The following is an 18,886-nucleotide window of genomic DNA, read 5'->3' on the forward strand; positions in this document are numbered from 1 at the left end:
CACATGTTCCTTGATTTTTTTTCTTCTGTCGGACCACATTTCAGGACCCTGGTCAGCGACACACTTTTATACTCAAATAAAAACTTCATAATGGTCCTTTTTCTTGGAAAGTGAGCTTTATTGTACCACATTTATATATATATCAAATTCTATCAAAACGTCCATATACACCACCATTAAGGGTTAATATGGAAAATTGAACATGTGTTTATGGGAAGATCACCCACTTTTTTAAGTATAATTATTTTCTGGAATTATTTCAGACTAATTCAAAAAGTCATCCTTTATCATACACACATTTCAAATAATCAAACAGAAAAACGCAGTTACAGATTTATTGCATACAACATATGCAACACAGTGCATTCAGAGTTTTTTATTTTTATAAAAACATGACACAACTTTCCTTTTGTTCACAAATTACTGGAGGTAGATCATTTGAATCTTATTTTGAAGCTCTGCACACCCTCCACCCCAACTATAATTGCACATAGTTTCAAAAAAAGTCAGCATTACAAAATGTACCAAAATTGTGATTTGGCTTTATTTACAAAATGACAAACTACTCCCCATATTACATTTCACAAAATGTGACACAAGAGAGACTGTTCTGAGACATCCTGAAAGCAATACATCTCCGAGTAAGTCATTACTCACTGTAATATACAGTCTTAACTTTCAGGCAGAACAAGTGAATTCAAGTATAACCAAACAACAATGGAACAAAACAGAAGCAATGGCAACAACGCTTGAATGAGCACCAACGTTCCCCCTGCAGCTGAAACACATTATAAACTAGCTGCAATGGACTTTCCATCAAGAGTTAGTTAACTCATAATTAACAGATAATCATGAGTTTATCAGCTAAGCCAATAGTCCATTGTAGAGACAAATGGCTTTCCTACAACATGGTCCTTCAATTACAAACTGTAATAATGTGAAGTTATCAATTTTGAGTGTGACAGATGTGTTTTTGTTAGAAATTCTCAGTTTGACAGTAAATATCATACAAAGTGATAAAAAACAAGCGGATATCACAGGCTCGAACACTGACGTATGTATCACGGTTCAGTCTGAGCACTCAGCGGAAGTGCTCCTTCAGTTTCCAGATGCCCTCCTGACCAGAAGTCCTGTGGAAGTCACAGATGCTCCTGAGCAGCTCTCTGAACACAGGCGCCTGCTCCTTGGTCAGTCTTGGCTTGAAATACTCCAGCACTTCGTGGGTGGAGGCCTGTCCGTCCACATGCGCCTGGAAGGCTATGAAGTTACGCAGATCCACCAGCAGCTCGTCGTGCTCGGTGGGCGGAGCTGGGGAGGAGCTCCTTCCTGGCGCTCCAGAGTCAGCCTCCTCTTCCTCCACGTCTTCTCTTTGGCTGGAGGGCAGGCTGACGTAATTACGGGCTTTCATCTTGGCCAGCAGGGAGGTGGAGGAGAGCGGGGCGGAGTCTGGCTCAGTTTCGATTCCCTCCCCACTGAAATGAGCTAATGAGCCAGGCTTCTTTGACACGGACTTCTTAATAATAGCAGCATCCTAAAGAGACACAAATTAATTTACACAAAATGGCATCACAAATATAAAATAGTTTCTCTAATTATACTGCATTTCTTTCATAACAACGATGCTGTTACCTTGCATTTGTTCGGAGTAGGCACAGTTTGAACAGCAGGTGCAACCAAGAGAGAATTCTTCTTTTGTCCAAACCGTTTCCTGAGAGAGCAAACGAGGGAAAAAGACATTTTTGTTTTAAAAGAGATGAGTGAAGCTCTAAACCAGTCTAAATCTAGACCAAGTGTGTACCTTGCAGGCGGAGGAGGTGGAGGTCTATTGTAGGGCAGCCTGCACTGCTGGCGAGAAACCTTAAGGGCTTTCATGGCATCTTTGGCCACTCTGTTGGCTTCTGCCTCCACAAGAACATAGTCAGGGTTGGAGGACTCCATGATGGTGTCATGCTGCATCACGCTGTGGATACCTGGAGAAGACAGAGGAGGATGAGATGCAAAAACAGTCAACAAAGCAGCTCTTATTTTTTTAAATAAACCACATCTGATATGGCTGACGGGCCTACCAGATTTCTTGAAGAGCTTTGCCAAGACGTAATCATCAGATTTCTTCTGCTGATCTCCCTCATTGTCTCCACTCTCCTCTTTATTAAAGGTCCTCTTTTTCACCAAGTGAGAGATGCGGTGGCCTTCAAACCGAGCATCCTTGGTGTGTTTACGTTTCTTGTGTTTGTGTTTGTCTGAGTCAGATGTGTTGCAGTGCTTCCTCTTTTCTCTGTGTTTCTGTGGGCTCGTCAGGGGAGATTCTTTGTCTCTGTGTTGGTGAGAGCTGTTTGAGTTTTTCACTGCTGGCCTGTCTGCATCCCAGTCTATATTATTTTGTCCTGTAGGTTGTGTATTTGCTGAAATATTTGGCTCTACGTCCACGCCATTTTGATTGGTGCTTTGACTGTCCGTCGGGACATTGGGTTTATCCTGAGAGTTTTTACTGCATGGAGAGGTGTTTCCGTCACTTAATAAAGGAATGTTTGTTGAGGAGTGTCTGCTGTCTACACCAGTTTCATTCTGGTTTGCAGTGGAGTGTTTATGTACACGGCTACCGTGGTTTAATGTGTGTGACGGCCTTGGCCTCTCAGGTTTCTTGGGTGCCTTGACATCAGAGCCTGTACCTGTATGAGAATCAAAACAAAACCTGGGATGAGATTCAGATAATCTAATGACAGAACAATAAAATGCTTCTCTGATGAGAACAAAACAGACCTGCAAATATGGCACTGGTCTCTGTTCCCTGAGCTCCATCAGGGTCAGACAGGGTGAAGAGCTCGTAAATGTCGTTAGACTTGAAGAAGCGTCTTTGTTTGGGGTCCTTCAGAACACGATTGGTCAAAAACTGTTTGAAGATTTGCCTGAATTGCAACAGATAAAATACAGAATTAGATACTTGTTTGTAATTCAGCATTTTACCTCAGCAGGCAACCCCAATCCTCTGTCACCACAGAGTAGTTTGGCTGATGGATGAGAAAATTAGTTAACCGCTCTACTGTAGGTACCAAAATAGAATCCCTGCAGTTCTTCCAACCTGCTTTTTTAAAGCACTTTACAGAGCCGAACCAAACAGAGCAACACTTTAGAAGTCCTAGATTGGCCATTTAATAATGCAGGAAAGCTTTTCAATTACTGAGAACTGGGATAGTGCAAGTGGTAATACAGCAGTGATGTGAGCAATTAGTCATGTTATTACCAACATTCATGAACACGTGAAGTCAATGGCAAGACAACTAAAATGCCAGACAATGCGAGAGACAGCACTAAAGACAGTGCAGGATTTTCTAAATCTGTTTTTTATTGAGTTCTGTGATTGAATATGACGTGTAGAGAAGTGATTATGGTCGAAGATAAAAACGTCACTCTGACCTGTGGTAGATTTTCTCCTCGATGGTGCCGGCAGTCAGCAGCCTGTAGATCGTCACTTGCTGCTTCTGACCGATCCTCCATGCCCGCTCCCTCGCCTATGAACAACATAACATTCAAATAAATTATTAAGGTTAATTATCTGAAATGCGTAATCAAGGTTATAATAGGTTTAAACTTAACAAGGTAAAAATAGTGAGAAGTAGGAAAAGCTGGTGTCCAACTACAAATGTCAGTCATTTTAAGTCGAAAATAATACACATACATAAGCAGAAGAATAAAAATCCATGAGAAATAAAGCGCCTGGTAAATGTTTAATTTGAATTATTGAGTGTGTGTGCATCTGTCCAACCTGTGTGTCGGTACTGGGGTTCCAGTCTGGGTCATAGATGATGACTCTGTTGGCTCCAGTCAGATTGACTCCCAGACCTCCGACTTTAGTGGTCAACAAGAAGATAAAAATGGATTTGTCCTGTAAGAAAAATAACACGAGGGAAAAATATAAATGTCACTAATTCATGAAAATCATGTCCACAATTTAACAATTGTCTTGATAATCTCTTCAGGTTATAATTAAATGAATAAATATAATTAGTAAATTGTTAACTATTATTTAGTGTAATATTTAATGTAACAACAACGTCCTGTTCTTTTAAATTAAATTTATAAATTTAAAAAGTTGGGATGTTTCGACTGATAGACTTTATTTATCATTAAGCAAACCCCAAAGTGAGATGTGAGAGTCCTACAGCATCCCAACATTTTTGGAATTGGGGTTGTATTTAAAGAGAATCAAACCGCTTAATCTAAACTGTGCTTTTGGTTACTTTATTCTCTGTGCAGAGAAGAAAACAATCATTTCAAGTCGCCTTAAAAAAATGTCAATCCTGATCACACTTTGTATTAGACATAAACAAATTAATTCAAAAGTACTGATATTGTTTTCTTTGGCATATAAAGAGAAACAGGTTTGATCACTTTTTATTAGCTATAAATTTTAATTCTTTCCTCTGAAGATACACCCACATTGACAGAGACAACACGATACATCCAGTTTGAACAACAGATTGTCATCAATTAGTGTTTCCACCTCAGGGTGTGCAGAGTTCCACTGAAGCATTGTGTCCCCCAGGACGGGATTTTCATGGGAAACACTCAGAGCCATTAGGGATGACTAATCCTTACCTCGTTGTAGCGAGCGATGAGGGGCTGTCGGGAAGCTATTGTGGTAGTACCGTCCATTTTCAGGTATGAGTAGTTATTCTCCGTCACAAACACCTCCAAGATGTGCAACATCTGGAAAGGGGGAAGACGATAAAGAGGGCAGAGAGGCAGTGAGAAACGGAAGACAGGGAGAGAAACACAGAGAGAGAGGAAAAGAGTGGCTGAGGTTTGGATTATCTCTAAAAGGATTAGAGCAGATTAATATTACATGGACAGAGATACCGACAGGGAGGGTCTCAGGTTCCCTCTGAGGTATAATCTCATTGGTATTGACTGCAACAGCTGGGGCCTCTCTCACATACACACTTTGTCTCTCTCTCACTCACACACATGCAATTTTACAAGCACAGGGGTTGTATGAACACAACAACAAATGCAGAGACGACATTTACAAGTTGGCAATTAATTGGAAAAGTGATCGGTCAGTGAATTTGACAGTCAGAGCAATGTGTTCCTCACCTGTCTAGACTGAGTGAAGAGCAGGACTCTATGGCCCTGTTTGTGCCAGAGACGCAGCAGAGACTCCACCACTATCAGCTTTCCTGAGCGTTTCCAAAAGCCAAAGTGTTCCTCCTCAGTGAGCTGGTCCTCTGGGATTCCCCTCAATAGCCGGGGGCCGCCAGAGAAAAGGTCCGGGTGGTTACAGATCTTACGCAGCGCTATCAAACCTGAGAACACCTAAATGACACAAGAACAGAAAGGTTTTTTAAATAGTTATTTCATTCATGAACACAAAATTGGTTGACAGGTGACAAAACTGGTGTACAAGGTTGGTAGAGTTCGCTGCAGTTTACAGCGTTGCACCTTTAAACAAATAAACACATTTACTTTAGTCTACAGGAATGAGTTACATAATTTATTTACGGACATAAAGGCTGTGTTTCTTGATGAAGGCCCAACGGTCACTGCATTAGTAATGGTGGTTAATGGACTGAGAGTGACCACTGAATATGTCTATGAGAGCATATGTGTGTGTGTGTGTGTGTGTGTGTGTGTTTATGCACAATCTGCTGTGGTCACTCGTGGCTCTCCAACCACGTCCATTTGGTCAGTAGTGATAAATGGTCCAGTCTCTCTCTCCAGGGTCTGACTAATGTGAAAAGACCAACTGCACAGCATCCTTAAAGAAAGCATCTTAAAGAATGCTTGAGTCAAGCTATTAAGGGTTTAACAAAATTTACATGGCAAAAAAAAACTTCATTCTACTGATGCCACTTCAAGGTGTTGTTCTTTAAGTATACAGGAGTGTATACAAACCCACACAAGTGCCTGTGAGTGAGCAAAGTGAACTGATATTCATCAGTTAAGAGGTTAAATAATGAATAAGGAAAGTCTTGTTCCTGGAAGTCTCCACCGAGAGTTTTGCCCTCCTTGTCCTTATGTTGAGAGTGCCAACACAATGAAAAAGCATAAAACAAATGCAGTGATCCTGCTTAAACTATGGTAGCCAGGCTTACCTGCATGTCCCCGTTTAGTATCTGGTAGACCTCTTTGGAATCTAAGAAGCTCTGATACACCTGCCGCTGTTCCTGTGTTAATCTGCAAAACAGAACCTACACACACACACACACACACACACACACACACACACACACACACACACACACACACACACACACACACACACACACACACACACACACACACAGGGCAGTGTAAGAGTGTGTAATGAGCAGTGAACATCCACTTTAAAGCCCCTTGATGAAGTGCAGTGTGCGAGAAGAGAAATTAGAGGGAAGCAAGGTGTTTTTTGGAGCCACTGCTGTCCTGAGGGACTGACTTAATGAGCTGAAGTGGACTGAGGAGTCAACCAGCGTCAGCCGCGAGGACAGACCAGGGACTGGCCACCTTAATGAATACCTGCTTCTTTTACTTTACCAAGACTTTATTAGCTGGCTTCACCTGACAAGGGCCATGCACATTCATCAAATACTCCTTAGACGTGGCACATACAGTCACATCCAATCAGATAAACACCTCCCCGGTTAAGAGATCAAGGCGTGAGAGGCTGTTCGATACTTCAACAGGAGAGGGTCAAATGTCTTGAGGGTATGATGAATACCTGTTCGTTTTTGTCAGGTAAGGAGAGGTTGTCCTTGACGTCTGCCTTCATTCTTCTGAGCAGGTAAGGATTTATGGTGTCCCTCAGCACGCTGGCGCACTTAAATGCCGTCTGCACCTGAAAAACAAGAATTAAACCTTTCAGCACAAACAAAAGCAACACTCAGTTCACCGTGTCAACGCTCACACCCGTCAGTGTTTCCTGAGGCATGGTCGTCGTTCAGCCCCTCTCCCGCCCTCTCTCATCACCTCCCTCATGTTGCTGTCCCTCTCAGCAGTACGAGCCATTAAACATTGATCATAGTGCAGCTGGTCTCGAGAGACAGAGCCCTCCTCTTTCATCTACCACTACATCTACTACTGGCCAGCTCCACTGGAAACAGAGCAGAGAGCTTGAGAATCACTCGGTCCCACCCCACACCAGGAACCCCACTGCAAATGTGCTGCTTCAACTCATCCAGAGTCGGTGCTAAAGGGCAGTTAACCTTTAAAACATTAACTCACTGGGGGTCCACTGAGGGATCAAAGACACTCTGCAAAGCTGGAGGGGACAATAACACGATGGGATTTAGGGCTCGATGGAGGTGAGAGTGGAAAAGAAGAAGAGGAGGGAAGCAGATGATCCAGTGATCTATGCTCAAGCTGCTGAGTGGATTCACATGGGGGTGTCTTCAGTAATGGATCCCACATCCACATGCTCATCCAACCCCACCCCACGTGCATACATTTTTACATACATCTGTCTGTACGTACAAATGAACATCAGCTGAGGACCTGCTCAGCTGCTCTGAGAATTTTGAGAACAGGATAAGGCAGCAGAGCTTAGCCCTCTCTGACCATTTAATAACATTAATAATTAGTAAAGGTTTTTATTATCGACAGCGGAAGAAGCATCAATAGCAAGCTTAAATAATTAAATCCATACAGTCAGTGGGTTATTAACGACTGAACACTAATGACAAAGGGCTACAATTTAGCTCACTGGCTCTCCACTTTAGCCTCTCCCTCTCTCTCGCACACACTAGGGATGTACTGAAGTTCCTTTGCATGGACCTACATTATCCTGTACTGCACTTAAGGGCTCCATCGCTCCACTATCTCTCTTTCTGACTTGCTTCCATGTAGCTCTCCAAAATTGCACGTACATGCATGAGTGTGACTGATATTGTCAAATGACACTTAAGCCTTTCATCGGTCTCTCCCTATGCTATGGTTTCAGGCTGGGCAATATATCCATATTATATCTTTATCGTGATATGAGACTGTACATCATATTAAATTCATTATATATGATATGGCTAAAGTGTTGTCTTTTCCTGGTTTTAAAGGCTGCATTACGTTTAATAAATGTAATTTTTTCCAAATTACCAGACTATTTTACTTGTTCCGATACTTGCTTAGTCATTATTTCCAGATTACCAATGAATATTTATCAAAAATGTAATTTTATTTTGTTATTTTATGTACCAATAGTCATCCCTACAATATTGTTGCAATATCGATAGAGGCATTTGGTCAGAATATTGTGATATATGATTTTGTTGGCAAGTTTCAGCATTTATGAAGTGATTTTAAGGAGATTTCAAAATATCTATCTATCTATAAATATATATATAAAATGTATCGTGATAAAGCCTGAAAACATTGCAATATTATTTTAAGGCCATATCACACAGCCCTACTACAGTTATAGGTTTATTTATCAGGTTGCAGGATTAACTGAGTACCTTTTTTTGTATGGATGCTTCCCATTCACTTTAAACCACAATAGCAATAAGCCTTTTGGCTTTGTGTTGTACTTATTCTATTTTCAAAGTAATTGTGCTCCTTTAAAAACTTAATCTGTTCTATAATTATATGAAAAGATTAAAAACCTAATTTTAAAATAAACAGAAAAGTAGAATGACATCCCCTGGTCAGCCTTAACACCTGGTTTCTATTCTGTTCTTATCTTCTCAAATGTGTTTTAAGACTCAAAAATGAGGAGAACGATCAAGGAGCAGAATTTAAACAAATTCTAACTGTGCATTTGTGTTTGTGTATGTGTGTTTCAGTACCTGTACAGGTGAGGCATTGCTGTATCCTCCCATGGTGATCGGCACAGAGAACTGCTCCATGAAGACAGGTAATGTCCCCAGCTTGCCGGGGAAGACAAAGTCAAACAGGGACCACAGCTCCTTCAAATTGTTCTGCATTGGAGAGCCTGACAGGATGAACCTGTGGGGAGTGCGAAACTAGCGAGAGGAAGGAGAAAATGAATGTTATGTATTCCTAAAGATCGATGTGAAGCTCTAAAACGCTTAATGTTGCTGTACAAGAATGAATGGAGGCATATAGCTTCTTAAAAGGTCGGAACATAAACTCTGATGATGTTTAGGAAAGTGGAGAGGGAGAATCTAGATAACTGACACAAATTAAAAAGGCATGTATTACTTTTTCAATCCTACAATGTTTAATTGTATTCAAGAAGAGCTCTGTATAGCCACTTTAAATGAGTGTGTTCATGAATGTGTCTGAAACAATACCTGTTTGCAGGCAGTAGTAACTCCAGCGTTTGGATTCCTGATCTTATGGCCCTCATCCAGTATAATGTAGTGCCAATCCCAGCGCTGCAAGGTGTCCTGCATATTCCTCACAGCTGAATATGAGGTTATCAGAATACCGTGACATGATGCTATCTCTGGAATAAGCTTTTCCTGCAACAGAGAAACAAAAAGGTTTTCATCAGTGCAATTCCTAACCATCTCTGGTCGCTTGAGCGTCGATGTAGGGCATCTCCTTTAATGTGGTTTGAGGAGAGAGGGGAGAAGGTTAGGAGATAATGCTGCATAAACAGACCTCTAGTGCCCCCCAGAGGAAAAAAAGACCCTGTAGAAAACTTTCTAACTGAATTATGAATATGAAAAACCAACACACATTAACAAACAATTACCTTGTTGCTAGTGAAAGAGCCAGTTTCGTGTAGAACGGCCACCCTGAAAGGAGGCCACCAGGTGTGAAACTCCTTTACCCACTGGTGCATGACTGTAGCTGGGCACACAATGATGGTCGGACCCAAGCCGACATACCTGCAACCACACACACAGTACAGAGATGTTTAATCTCAAAACTACAATTAAGATGGGCAATACGGGAAATCGAGGTTCATTTAACTTTGGATAACCTCAGCAAATTTCATAAGCAAATTTTAGTCATCATTTCTATACCAAATTATAGAAAACTAAGGCTTTTTCCCATTAAGTGGGAAATTAATATGTGCTTTCATTAGTTTAGAATGTGTAATGCATTCAGGAATAAAGGAAATAGAGGAAGCTGAGTGTCCAGGTACGATGACGGAGCAGGATGATCTTACTACAAAGATATACTCACTAGCTGCACCTTACAAATGAATGAAAAAAGGTGTGTGGGACACATGCTCAGCTCATCTGTGAAGACTTACAAGTGCTTTGTCAAACACACACACACACACACACACACACACAGACACAGACACAGACACAGACATGCACAAAGATACACTAATGGGCTGGTATGAACCTCTGCCTGGTGGAAGCTATTGATACTTGGCCATAATTGAGTTTGCAAGCAATCAATTTGTGGGCGTCTATAGTAGACAGAGTATTGACCATCAGGGAAGCTCCACCCTCTAAATGCATGAGTGAAGTTCGTGCAGTAAAACAGATTATCACCATGTTCTCCATGGTTGGTTTGTTGTCCCACACTACTGCACACCCACTTCATGAGTCCAAAATTCATTTTAAGTGATCATAAAGACACTCCACTCTCACACACTCTCTCTCCAACACATGCACACACATACTGAGTGTCAGTGTTTTCTCTGATGTCTGCAGTAAGAAAGTGAAGAGTCTCATAATTGAAACATGTTTAATAATTCAGATGAACACTCTCAAGCAGAAATCCCCCTAATCAAATATTCATACCATACAGACACACAGTCTCTGGCCACAGTTTGCTTGTGTGTGTGTGTGTGTGTGTGTGTGTGTGTGCGTACCTGTAGTTGGATCCTCTGGTCCTCAGTTTGCTGTAGCTCAGCCCGGCCAGAAAGCTGATGACCTGGATGGTTTTACCCAATCCCATCTCGTCTCCCAGGATGCCACCTGCCTGCTGACAGTGGAGTTCCCACATCCACCGCACACCTGTCTGCTGGTACCTGATAATGTGGTGTATATGTATGCAAAAACTTAAAACACCTGCCAAACGGCATATGAGAAGTTCTGAACAATAGCAATCAGATGTGGACTTGTCAATCCTATATTTAAGAACAAAGCTTGCCTGCCTAAGTGATGCCACACTTCCTCTTTAGTGTTAAGGTTTTTAAAACATAACGAATAACAGTGACCTACAGTAGCATTGAATCAAGTTTATGGTGTCTTAATTAAATAATCTTTGGTTAATTATTATCATTTCAGGACAAAGGTTGTTACGAGACAAAGTATTCAATGTTCACATATCTTTTAATACTCTAATTGTTTTACAGCTACTAGTCAAATGTTACTGCTGTCTAAGTTGAGGGTTAAAAAAATTTGTAACAGTGGAGATGTTGAAATAACTCTCAATTGAACTTACTTGAAAAGTTTTTTCCAGAGGAAGCCAGGCATTTTGAAGCCTTCGTCAAATTCTTCATCACTGTCGTCTGTAAGCTCCTCACCCATTTCTCTCTTCTCCTCCCTTTCTCGAAGACGTTGCCGCTTCCATCTCCTAGTAAGAGAATGAGTAAAACACCAATGAGGTTCGAGTACATCTCGTGGGAAAAAGCAGTTATCTATTTTACTGTGAAGATCTCAATTTTTACTTAATGGTCAACTTACTGATTTAGAAGTCAAAGAATAAACCCTGCTTCATCTTTAAACTTTTAACACTGTCAGTTCAACCTTTGAGTGTTTGATATTCTGTTACACATCCTAAATTTGAATCATTTCATGATCCAAGATCAAAAATGAGTGAGATGTTTAAATTAATTCCATTTTGGATTTCTCTGTCTCTGTATTGGCATGTGACAGACTAGTGACGTGTCCAGGTTGTACCCTGCCACCTCATGCAAGCTGGGATAGTTTCAGCTACATTCAACACTAAACGGAGTGAGCAGGTACAGAGAATGGATGGACGGATGTTTCATTTGCACCTCTTTTACTCAGTGGTTTATTTAAAGACTTGCCTACACAGGTGTGTGGATAGCAAATGTTTTGAGTTGTGGGTATTTCCCTTGAGCGGTAGAACATCTACAGTAAAAAGGGAAATGTAAAGGAGAAGAGTTTTAATGGTGCAGGAGAGAGGGCAGTTAGAGGCACAGTCGTCGCACAGCAAATGAAGATTGATACAGACAATTAGTAGTGCGAGTTCCCCAGAAAGGTGTGAGGTGGAGAGGATAAGAATCCATCTTCATTTGGGCCTGGTCCTGTCACCCTGCCACAAAACTGGTCCTTTAGCTGGGCCTGGGAGACCACACTCTCTAATTAAGTCAAGACTAAGCATTGGTTCAGTTAATTACACTTTTCTGCCCCCACCCAACTACAAATACCGCCCACTCTAATAATATCATTCCTCATATAAGCTAGCCTCACCATCCATGCCGTGTCTATGCTGTTGAATTGACATTCAATCACTGCAGTGTAGAAAAAGGACACATGCCAACACAATTTATTTGGCAGCTATAAATATGAAATCTCATTAGGGCTGCTCTTCCATTAATTTGAGCATTAGAGTGAGTGAGTGTATAAAACCATGTGCAGGAGGATAATTAGGCCAGTGTGAGAGCAGAGAGAGAAGAAGAGCAGGGAGTGAATTTGCTTAGTCAAGAAACAGCTGCCAATCTCATCTGGGATTAACTCTCCTTCTGCACTATGGAGCCAGCAGAAACCGACTGCTTTCTCCTTAACTAAAGGGAATAACAATAGCACATTTGCACCGCTGCCATCGCAAATGTGATGCAAAGTTAAAAGCTCAATCTGGTGTTTGTTGAGCATGTCATTTGCAGGCGCTGATGTAAAGACTTGCTGATGAAAACTTTCTTTTCACACCGTTGCATCCAACCTTAACCACAACAAATTGCAGGCCAAAATGATCAATAATCTATAAAAGTTTATAGCAGCAAGTAGACAATCATACCTTATTCGCTGTCTGTAGTATTCCACATCTCCATCATCTTTGCATTTTTTGTCTTTAACCTTCTCTTCCTCCTCTTCATCTGAACTCTCAGGGAGGTATTCCTCCTCACTCTCCTCTTGTCTCTTTACTTTCTTCCTCCACTTCCCTTCAGTTTTTCTCTTGTATGGTTTCAACTTATACTCCTCTTCATCATCCTCCCCGAAGCCCTCCTCCATGGCTTCTCTTTCCTCTTGGTCAAGATCTATACCTTCATCACTGGGCAAGTATTCTGACGCCTCGCTGTCAGTCTCCTCTCCCTCAGCGCGATGCCTCCTCTTGGGCTTAGGGAGCTGAGGCTCAGCCTTAGGCCGAGCCTTAGGATGGGCCTTAAGAGCAGTTATCTGGAGCTTTCGCATGCACTTCTTCATTTTTTTATCCTTGGAAGAGGACTTAGTTCTGTTTGCTTTTCCCCTGGCCTCCTCATCAGGGCTGAGTCCGGAGCCTCTCTTCTTCTTCAGAAGAGGGCCTCTCTTCCTCTCAGTAGCCAGCTTGGCCTGGTCATTCAAGTACTGGTCAAAAGCTGAGTTCTCAGCAAGCATCACTTTTCGAGGCTCCTTCTTTACCTCCTTCTGTGGGATTCGTGTTCCAAAAGGAGTCATTTGTCCTGTCCGGATGAGCTCCTCCCATTCAGTCTCCTGTGAGGGCATGAGCATGCTGCCCAGGGTGGACGGCCCAGCTTCTGGACAACATACAAGCACAGGGCAGGGTTAGATATAGAACTGAAGACTATTGGTTCTGAAAAGGTACCTTGTGGAGTTTTTTTTTTTTTTAACCACTACTAGTGCTATGGAGTAATGTTTTGATTTGGAGGATGAAGACGCATGAGTGCAAGCAGGTTTCTGCTTATGTTTTATAAGGAGGGGAATACACTGAACACATCTGTTAGGCCTAAAGGATGCAGTCAATAGATTTTGTTTAGAAACCACAAATGAAAACATCACTGTTTTGTTTAGAAGAAAACTTAACAGGGTACCTTTAAGTGTGTAGCAACAATATATTTGCATATGTTTGCTCACGCTGACAGGAAACAACTGGTGTTCTGCACCAAATCACACTCGGCAGGAGACACCTGCAACACTGCTCTTTTAGGCTGCAACTGTTAAATATGTTGCCCTAATAGATGTCAAGGTGGTTTTGATTTGGTCCATGCTCAGTTCTGCCAAAACAGAAACAATGTACCCGTTTGAGAGAACATTTAAAAATGCCTACTGACAGCTGTTTTGGTAGGTTTGATGTTTCACAGTTCTGTGGATTTGCACAACAGATGTACCAAACATATCCAATAATCAGAATCAGAAATTATTATTGATCCCTGTGGGCGAAATTGCGTGACAATAAATGAATAGGAACAAACCGATTTCAAAAGCTGCTGACAAGTAGTACACAGTGTTGAGTAGCAACAAATACACTGGAGAAAAAAACGTTTCAACAATAAATATAACACAGCTGTCACAAGGAAAAAAAAATCAGGGGAGAGTTCAATGTGAAAATGTGTTTCACAAATTTCTGGCATTTATCTAACTAGAGTTGACATCTGTAATCAGAAGATGTAACATATATTAACATCTTGATATTCCAAACAACCATCACTGCACCGTCACGTGTATGTATTTGTATTTACCATCTTCTCTGACAATTTCTCAGTGAGGAATGCCACAGAATCGCCTTCTTGGCAACAATAACTGCAACTGGTATTAATGCTTTGCATTGTTTCTTTGTGTGCTTTGTTTTGCTACACTTTGGCCAGCACTGAACATGACCCACATGACCCACCCAACACTTTTTTTTGCCTCATGTGACCCAATATTGATTCCCCCATTAATGAGTGGACAACGCTTTCATTCAATACACTGTACAGGAATCACAGGTTAACAATAAAGACATCTCACCTTCCTCTCCATCATCCTCTGCCAAGAGCTCAGCCTCCACTCGTAGGGTGTCCTCTCCTCCCAGAATGGCCTGCAGTCGCTTTTGTTTGGCTCTGACTTTTTTCAGCTGTTTCTCCTGAATTAAAATGCGTTTTCATCATCACCACAGTCACTAATATTATGTTTAAATAACATTATACAGTGTGCAAGGCAATTCATTGGTCATTACAAAATTCATGGGTTACATAACAAAATGAAAAAAATTATCGTGTTTATCATATCATTTGAAATAAATGGTTTCACATGATGAATATTTTACCTTATTTTCTTTCTGTCGTTTGACTGATTCAATCTTCCGACTGACGTCTTTGCTAGAGGCAGCATATGGAGTCAGCTGTTCGATAATCTTGTTGATATGTTTCAGAGATGTTGTAACAGATCTGAAACACACATCATTAAAAAACAAAGTAAGATTTCTATCTCAATGCTATTGTAACATTTCATCAAACGCATATATAAAGCTACTGTAAAATACTTATATCAGTACAAATTATGATGACTTGGATTTAAGGACTTTCACAGGGACCCTTAAACACAATACAATAATGTTGCCAAGAGGAAAACTCAGACCATCTCAGGCCCTTCTTTCATCGCAGTTATTGTCCTTTACCTGACATCATCGAGCACAGACTGGTATTCCTTCTCAGCCTCCGCTTTAGCAGCAGCCTGACCGGCCTCGTGGATTGCCTCGTCCACTTGCTGCAGGACACCTTGCTCAAGGACATCCTGGTCATACACAGCCACACCAAGACCCTGAAGTTCATCAGCTCCAGAACTGGCTGCTGAGGCTTGGATACGCTGTCGGTTGATCTGCAGCAAGGCTCCAGTCCTCTTACCACCTGTACCACACCACAGATGACAACATATGTAAGTATGAGATAGCCAGGAGTGACTCTTTATCATGTTTCCTTCTCTCTTTTAGTGTAAAGAGATGCATAGCTCACCAGTGCTGCCCTCCTCGGGTCCAGTATTGGCAGGATACGCTGCTGCTGCCTCGGAGCCCTGACTGTTTTCAGGGAAGGAGCTGACTGCTGAGCCTCCTGTAGCCCCATCTTCCTCTGTCCCTCCAGGGGTAAGGGCAGCACTGGTAGGGCTGGAGAGAGAGGAGGGCACCTGGTCCTCTGAACCGTCTACAGGCATGGTGATGCAGCTGCAAACAGAGCCAGTCAGTGTGTTATCCTTATGTAAGCAGATGATGTAGTCCCCATGCTTCTTCTAAGCCCTGGCAGCATTTCAATAAAGGGTATAACGTTAATTAAACATATCCACTGTGGGCTAACTTAATCTAGCTTCTAAAAAAGGAAACGCTAACTGTGAACTGAATCACCGTTAGCGTGCAGCTTATTCAACATACATCATGCTAATTAACGTGTGAAGGAGCAAGCGTAGAAAGGGAAAATGATACGTTTCAAAACCTGTCTCTAACCAAAGAATATACTATAAGAAGCGGCTATTTAGACCGTAATAACATTCATTGTCAAGACAAGTCTCTCTCAGCTGTCCATTGTTTACGTGGCTAGGCTTGCCTGCTAAGCTAACAGCCGAAAATCATCAGCTGTCTCCGAGACTTGAATTAAACTACCCAAAATTACAGATTAATACGACAGGCAGTGAACGTAACTACACTATTATTATTGTCTGAATGAGGCTGTGTACGTTAAACCGAGTGTTGAAGCAACAATGACAGACATTACTCACAAACAGTGCGGTTACACAACATCACTGGCTCGGTTTATGTCATGTTGCTGCTCCAGCTTCCTAGTTTCCGGTGCCAGGCAGGCAGAGAGCTGCTCTCTGTGTAATGATTAACTTGTGGGACAGCGCCCCCTGCTGGTTCACACACGCAGCGGCTCTTCACCTCTAGAGGGCGCCATGAAACCACTTATGCTCCTAACAATTAACCATGGAGGATGTCATTGAACCACCCCCAGTCCTATAAAAATGTGCAGCCGGACCACATTTTGGCATGTAATCCATTGTATTTGAGTTTTGCATAACCAGCCTGGGAACTAGTTAGATGTATGACGAGGGACCAAGAAAGTTTGGGAGTTTTTGTGTTGCAATCAGGGTGCAATCCAGCCAAACCTTGCATAATGGCACCATCCAGTAAACCAGACTCTCAGAACTTCTAGTCCTCTGCAAGGTATCGGCTCCTTTTTTAAAGGTTAAGTTTACCAGAAAATTAAAATTCAGCCAATATTAACTTTCAAGCCGGTAGAAAGTCGTGGGAAGTTTTGTAGTCCACAAAACATTTTCTGAGCCTTCACAGCAACACAGCATTGTAGTATTCCCCTGAACAACTTAAATAGATTACAGAATAGAATAGGGTTAGGGTTCAATACATAAAGAAAACAACTGAAAAGAAACTGACTCCATACAGCTTGTCTGGCCTAATCTAAGTCGCCAGTAGCCCTGAGATCCCATATTGATTTGAAAAGCTGTTATTTAAATCTTTTTAAAAGCTGAAATCTCTAACTGCTAAGCTAAAAGTGTTGGCATGCACCCCGTCTGAAGTGGGTGCATAAGCCTAATGTAATATCTTTTCAAATCAATTTTGGATCTCTTGGGGCTTTTGGAGATTTTGACTATGCAGGACAAGCTCTATGGAGACATTATATTTTTATTCACACTTTAAAATAAGTCCCCATCTACCTCTACATCTTTTTGGACTACAAAACTTCACTTGACTTTCCATCAGCATGAGGGTGAGTAGATTATGACTAATTTTTCATTTTTGGTAAAACTTATCCTTTAATGTCATTTTCTTCCAAAGGTTTAGAAAGCCTGCACTTCATGGATGTCACAAACGTGAGCAGTGCCAAGTCCTTGCATCTCAGAGGAAGTTTATTTCCAGTGTCTTGCAACAATAAATGAAGGATTTAATTAAATAACCTCTCTGCCTCGCACCGCGGTGCCTGAGCAAAGGCCAGCAAGCTTTCCAAACAGTGTTATTTGTGTAAGCAGAAATATCTATATAGGGATAGATATTGCTGTCGCCCTCGGCTCAAAAAGTGTAGAAAGATGGAGACACTGATCTATTTTATTTGCTTAACTAGCAAATGTGGGTCACCTTCAGTGAAACCTCTCCAGAGACACTGGAGGGGATTTGAATTTAAAAAGTACTGAACCAAAAGGGAAGTGTGTCACAGTAAGAAGTAGGACTTTGCTTGTAGTTTAATTAGTAGAAGTCATGCAGGGTGCAGAGCGTGATCAGGTAGCCAAAAGACACAGCGTTGTCTTTGTTGGTTTTCGTCTGGATAGTTGATATAAAGGCCCACAGATAGGAGTCAGAACAAGTTAAATAAACTATCAGGCTGCTGATAAATCACCTATGGTGGGAAATAAATGATACATTCACGCGATGTTGTGACTGTAAGGTTGAGCTGCAGAGAAGAATGTAAACCCTGTCTGTCTTCGACCTCCATCTTGTGTTTATTTAAGTAATACTTGACAAGTTTTATCACAGAGGAGGAGGAGGAGATAGTATGGATGTATACGGCCGTGTTTTCTGCACATCATAATTTAGGGGAAAGTTATTGACCATACCGAGCTGGCAGGATTTAGTGGGTGGCGAAGCTGTCCATCTTGACTTTATGTATAGGCATGACTTCATGTGTGATCATGAGCGTATGTTACTAACCCTGCTTCTTTGTATGCGAGGGGCTTAGAAGATTTATAGGGTGTAGGAGGGTAGAGTGCAAATCCCAGAGGGTGCGGTGGTGTGATGTTAACACTGCTGCTCTGTGCTGCTTTGCATTCTGACAGTAGCATAACAAGTGGAGTGAGATTTAAAAAGAAAACATTACACGTGCAAAGCATGGCGGTGCTTGCTTTTGAGAGACTTACTGCAGAGTTATGGTTCCACAGCATGAGTGTTTATGTGCATAAAGGGGTAAGTGAGGTAACATTAGGCACTCTAGCACACTTCCACAGGTGGTGCGTGGTGTATGAAGTTGTGTTTCTTCCGTTATCTCCTGCATACTGTCCTCCTCGCTATGATAAAGTGTGTTTTACTCTGAATGGCCTTCATCAGCTGCTTGTGACATGATGAATGTCTGGAGGATGAGATCATTTACAAACTATTTTGTGAGAGAGGA

General features: G+C 41.7%; 1 protein-coding gene across 1 annotated transcript; it reads right to left on the reverse strand.

The window, feature by feature from the left end:
• Window positions 1-323: 323 nt before the first annotated feature.
• Window positions 324-16,528, reverse strand: ercc6 (excision repair cross-complementation group 6). Its single transcript, XM_073482469.1, has 22 exons — window positions 16,488-16,528; window positions 15,734-15,939; window positions 15,400-15,628; window positions 15,049-15,169; window positions 14,751-14,865; window positions 12,823-13,540; window positions 11,284-11,415; window positions 10,709-10,867; window positions 9,629-9,764; window positions 9,222-9,392; window positions 8,754-8,930; window positions 6,698-6,814; window positions 6,093-6,188; window positions 5,095-5,313; window positions 4,597-4,707; window positions 3,764-3,883; window positions 3,415-3,509; window positions 2,761-2,906; window positions 2,067-2,669; window positions 1,799-1,970; window positions 1,630-1,708; window positions 324-1,531 (listed from the first exon to the last, which is right to left on the reverse strand). The coding sequence occupies exons 2-22, from the start codon at window positions 15,927-15,929 to the stop codon at window positions 1,082-1,084; spliced, it is 4,362 nt and encodes a 1,453-aa protein (XP_073338570.1). The 5' UTR covers window positions 15,930-15,939; window positions 16,488-16,528; the 3' UTR covers window positions 324-1,081.
• Window positions 16,529-18,886: the final 2,358 nt, after the last annotated feature.

Source organism: Pagrus major, chromosome 15 (genome assembly GCF_040436345.1).
Source record: "Pagrus major chromosome 15, Pma_NU_1.0".
NCBI classification, from domain to species: Eukaryota; Metazoa; Chordata; class Actinopteri; order Spariformes; family Sparidae; genus Pagrus; species Pagrus major.

Excerpts from the sequence above, each read along its gene's own strand:
- ercc6 (XM_073482469.1), bottom strand. The coding sequence starts at position 15,929 with ATGCCTGTAGACGGTTCAGAGGACCAGGTGCCCTCCTCTCTCTCCAGC. Across the intron at positions 14,866-15,048 it reads AACGACAGAAAGAAAATAAG|GAGAAACAGCTGAAAAAAGT; the intron begins GTAAAATATTCA and ends ATTTTAATTCAG. Across the intron at positions 13,541-14,750 it reads AGAGGATGATGGAGAGGAAG|AAGCTGGGCCGTCCACCCTG; the intron begins GTGAGATGTCTT and ends TATGTTGTCCAG.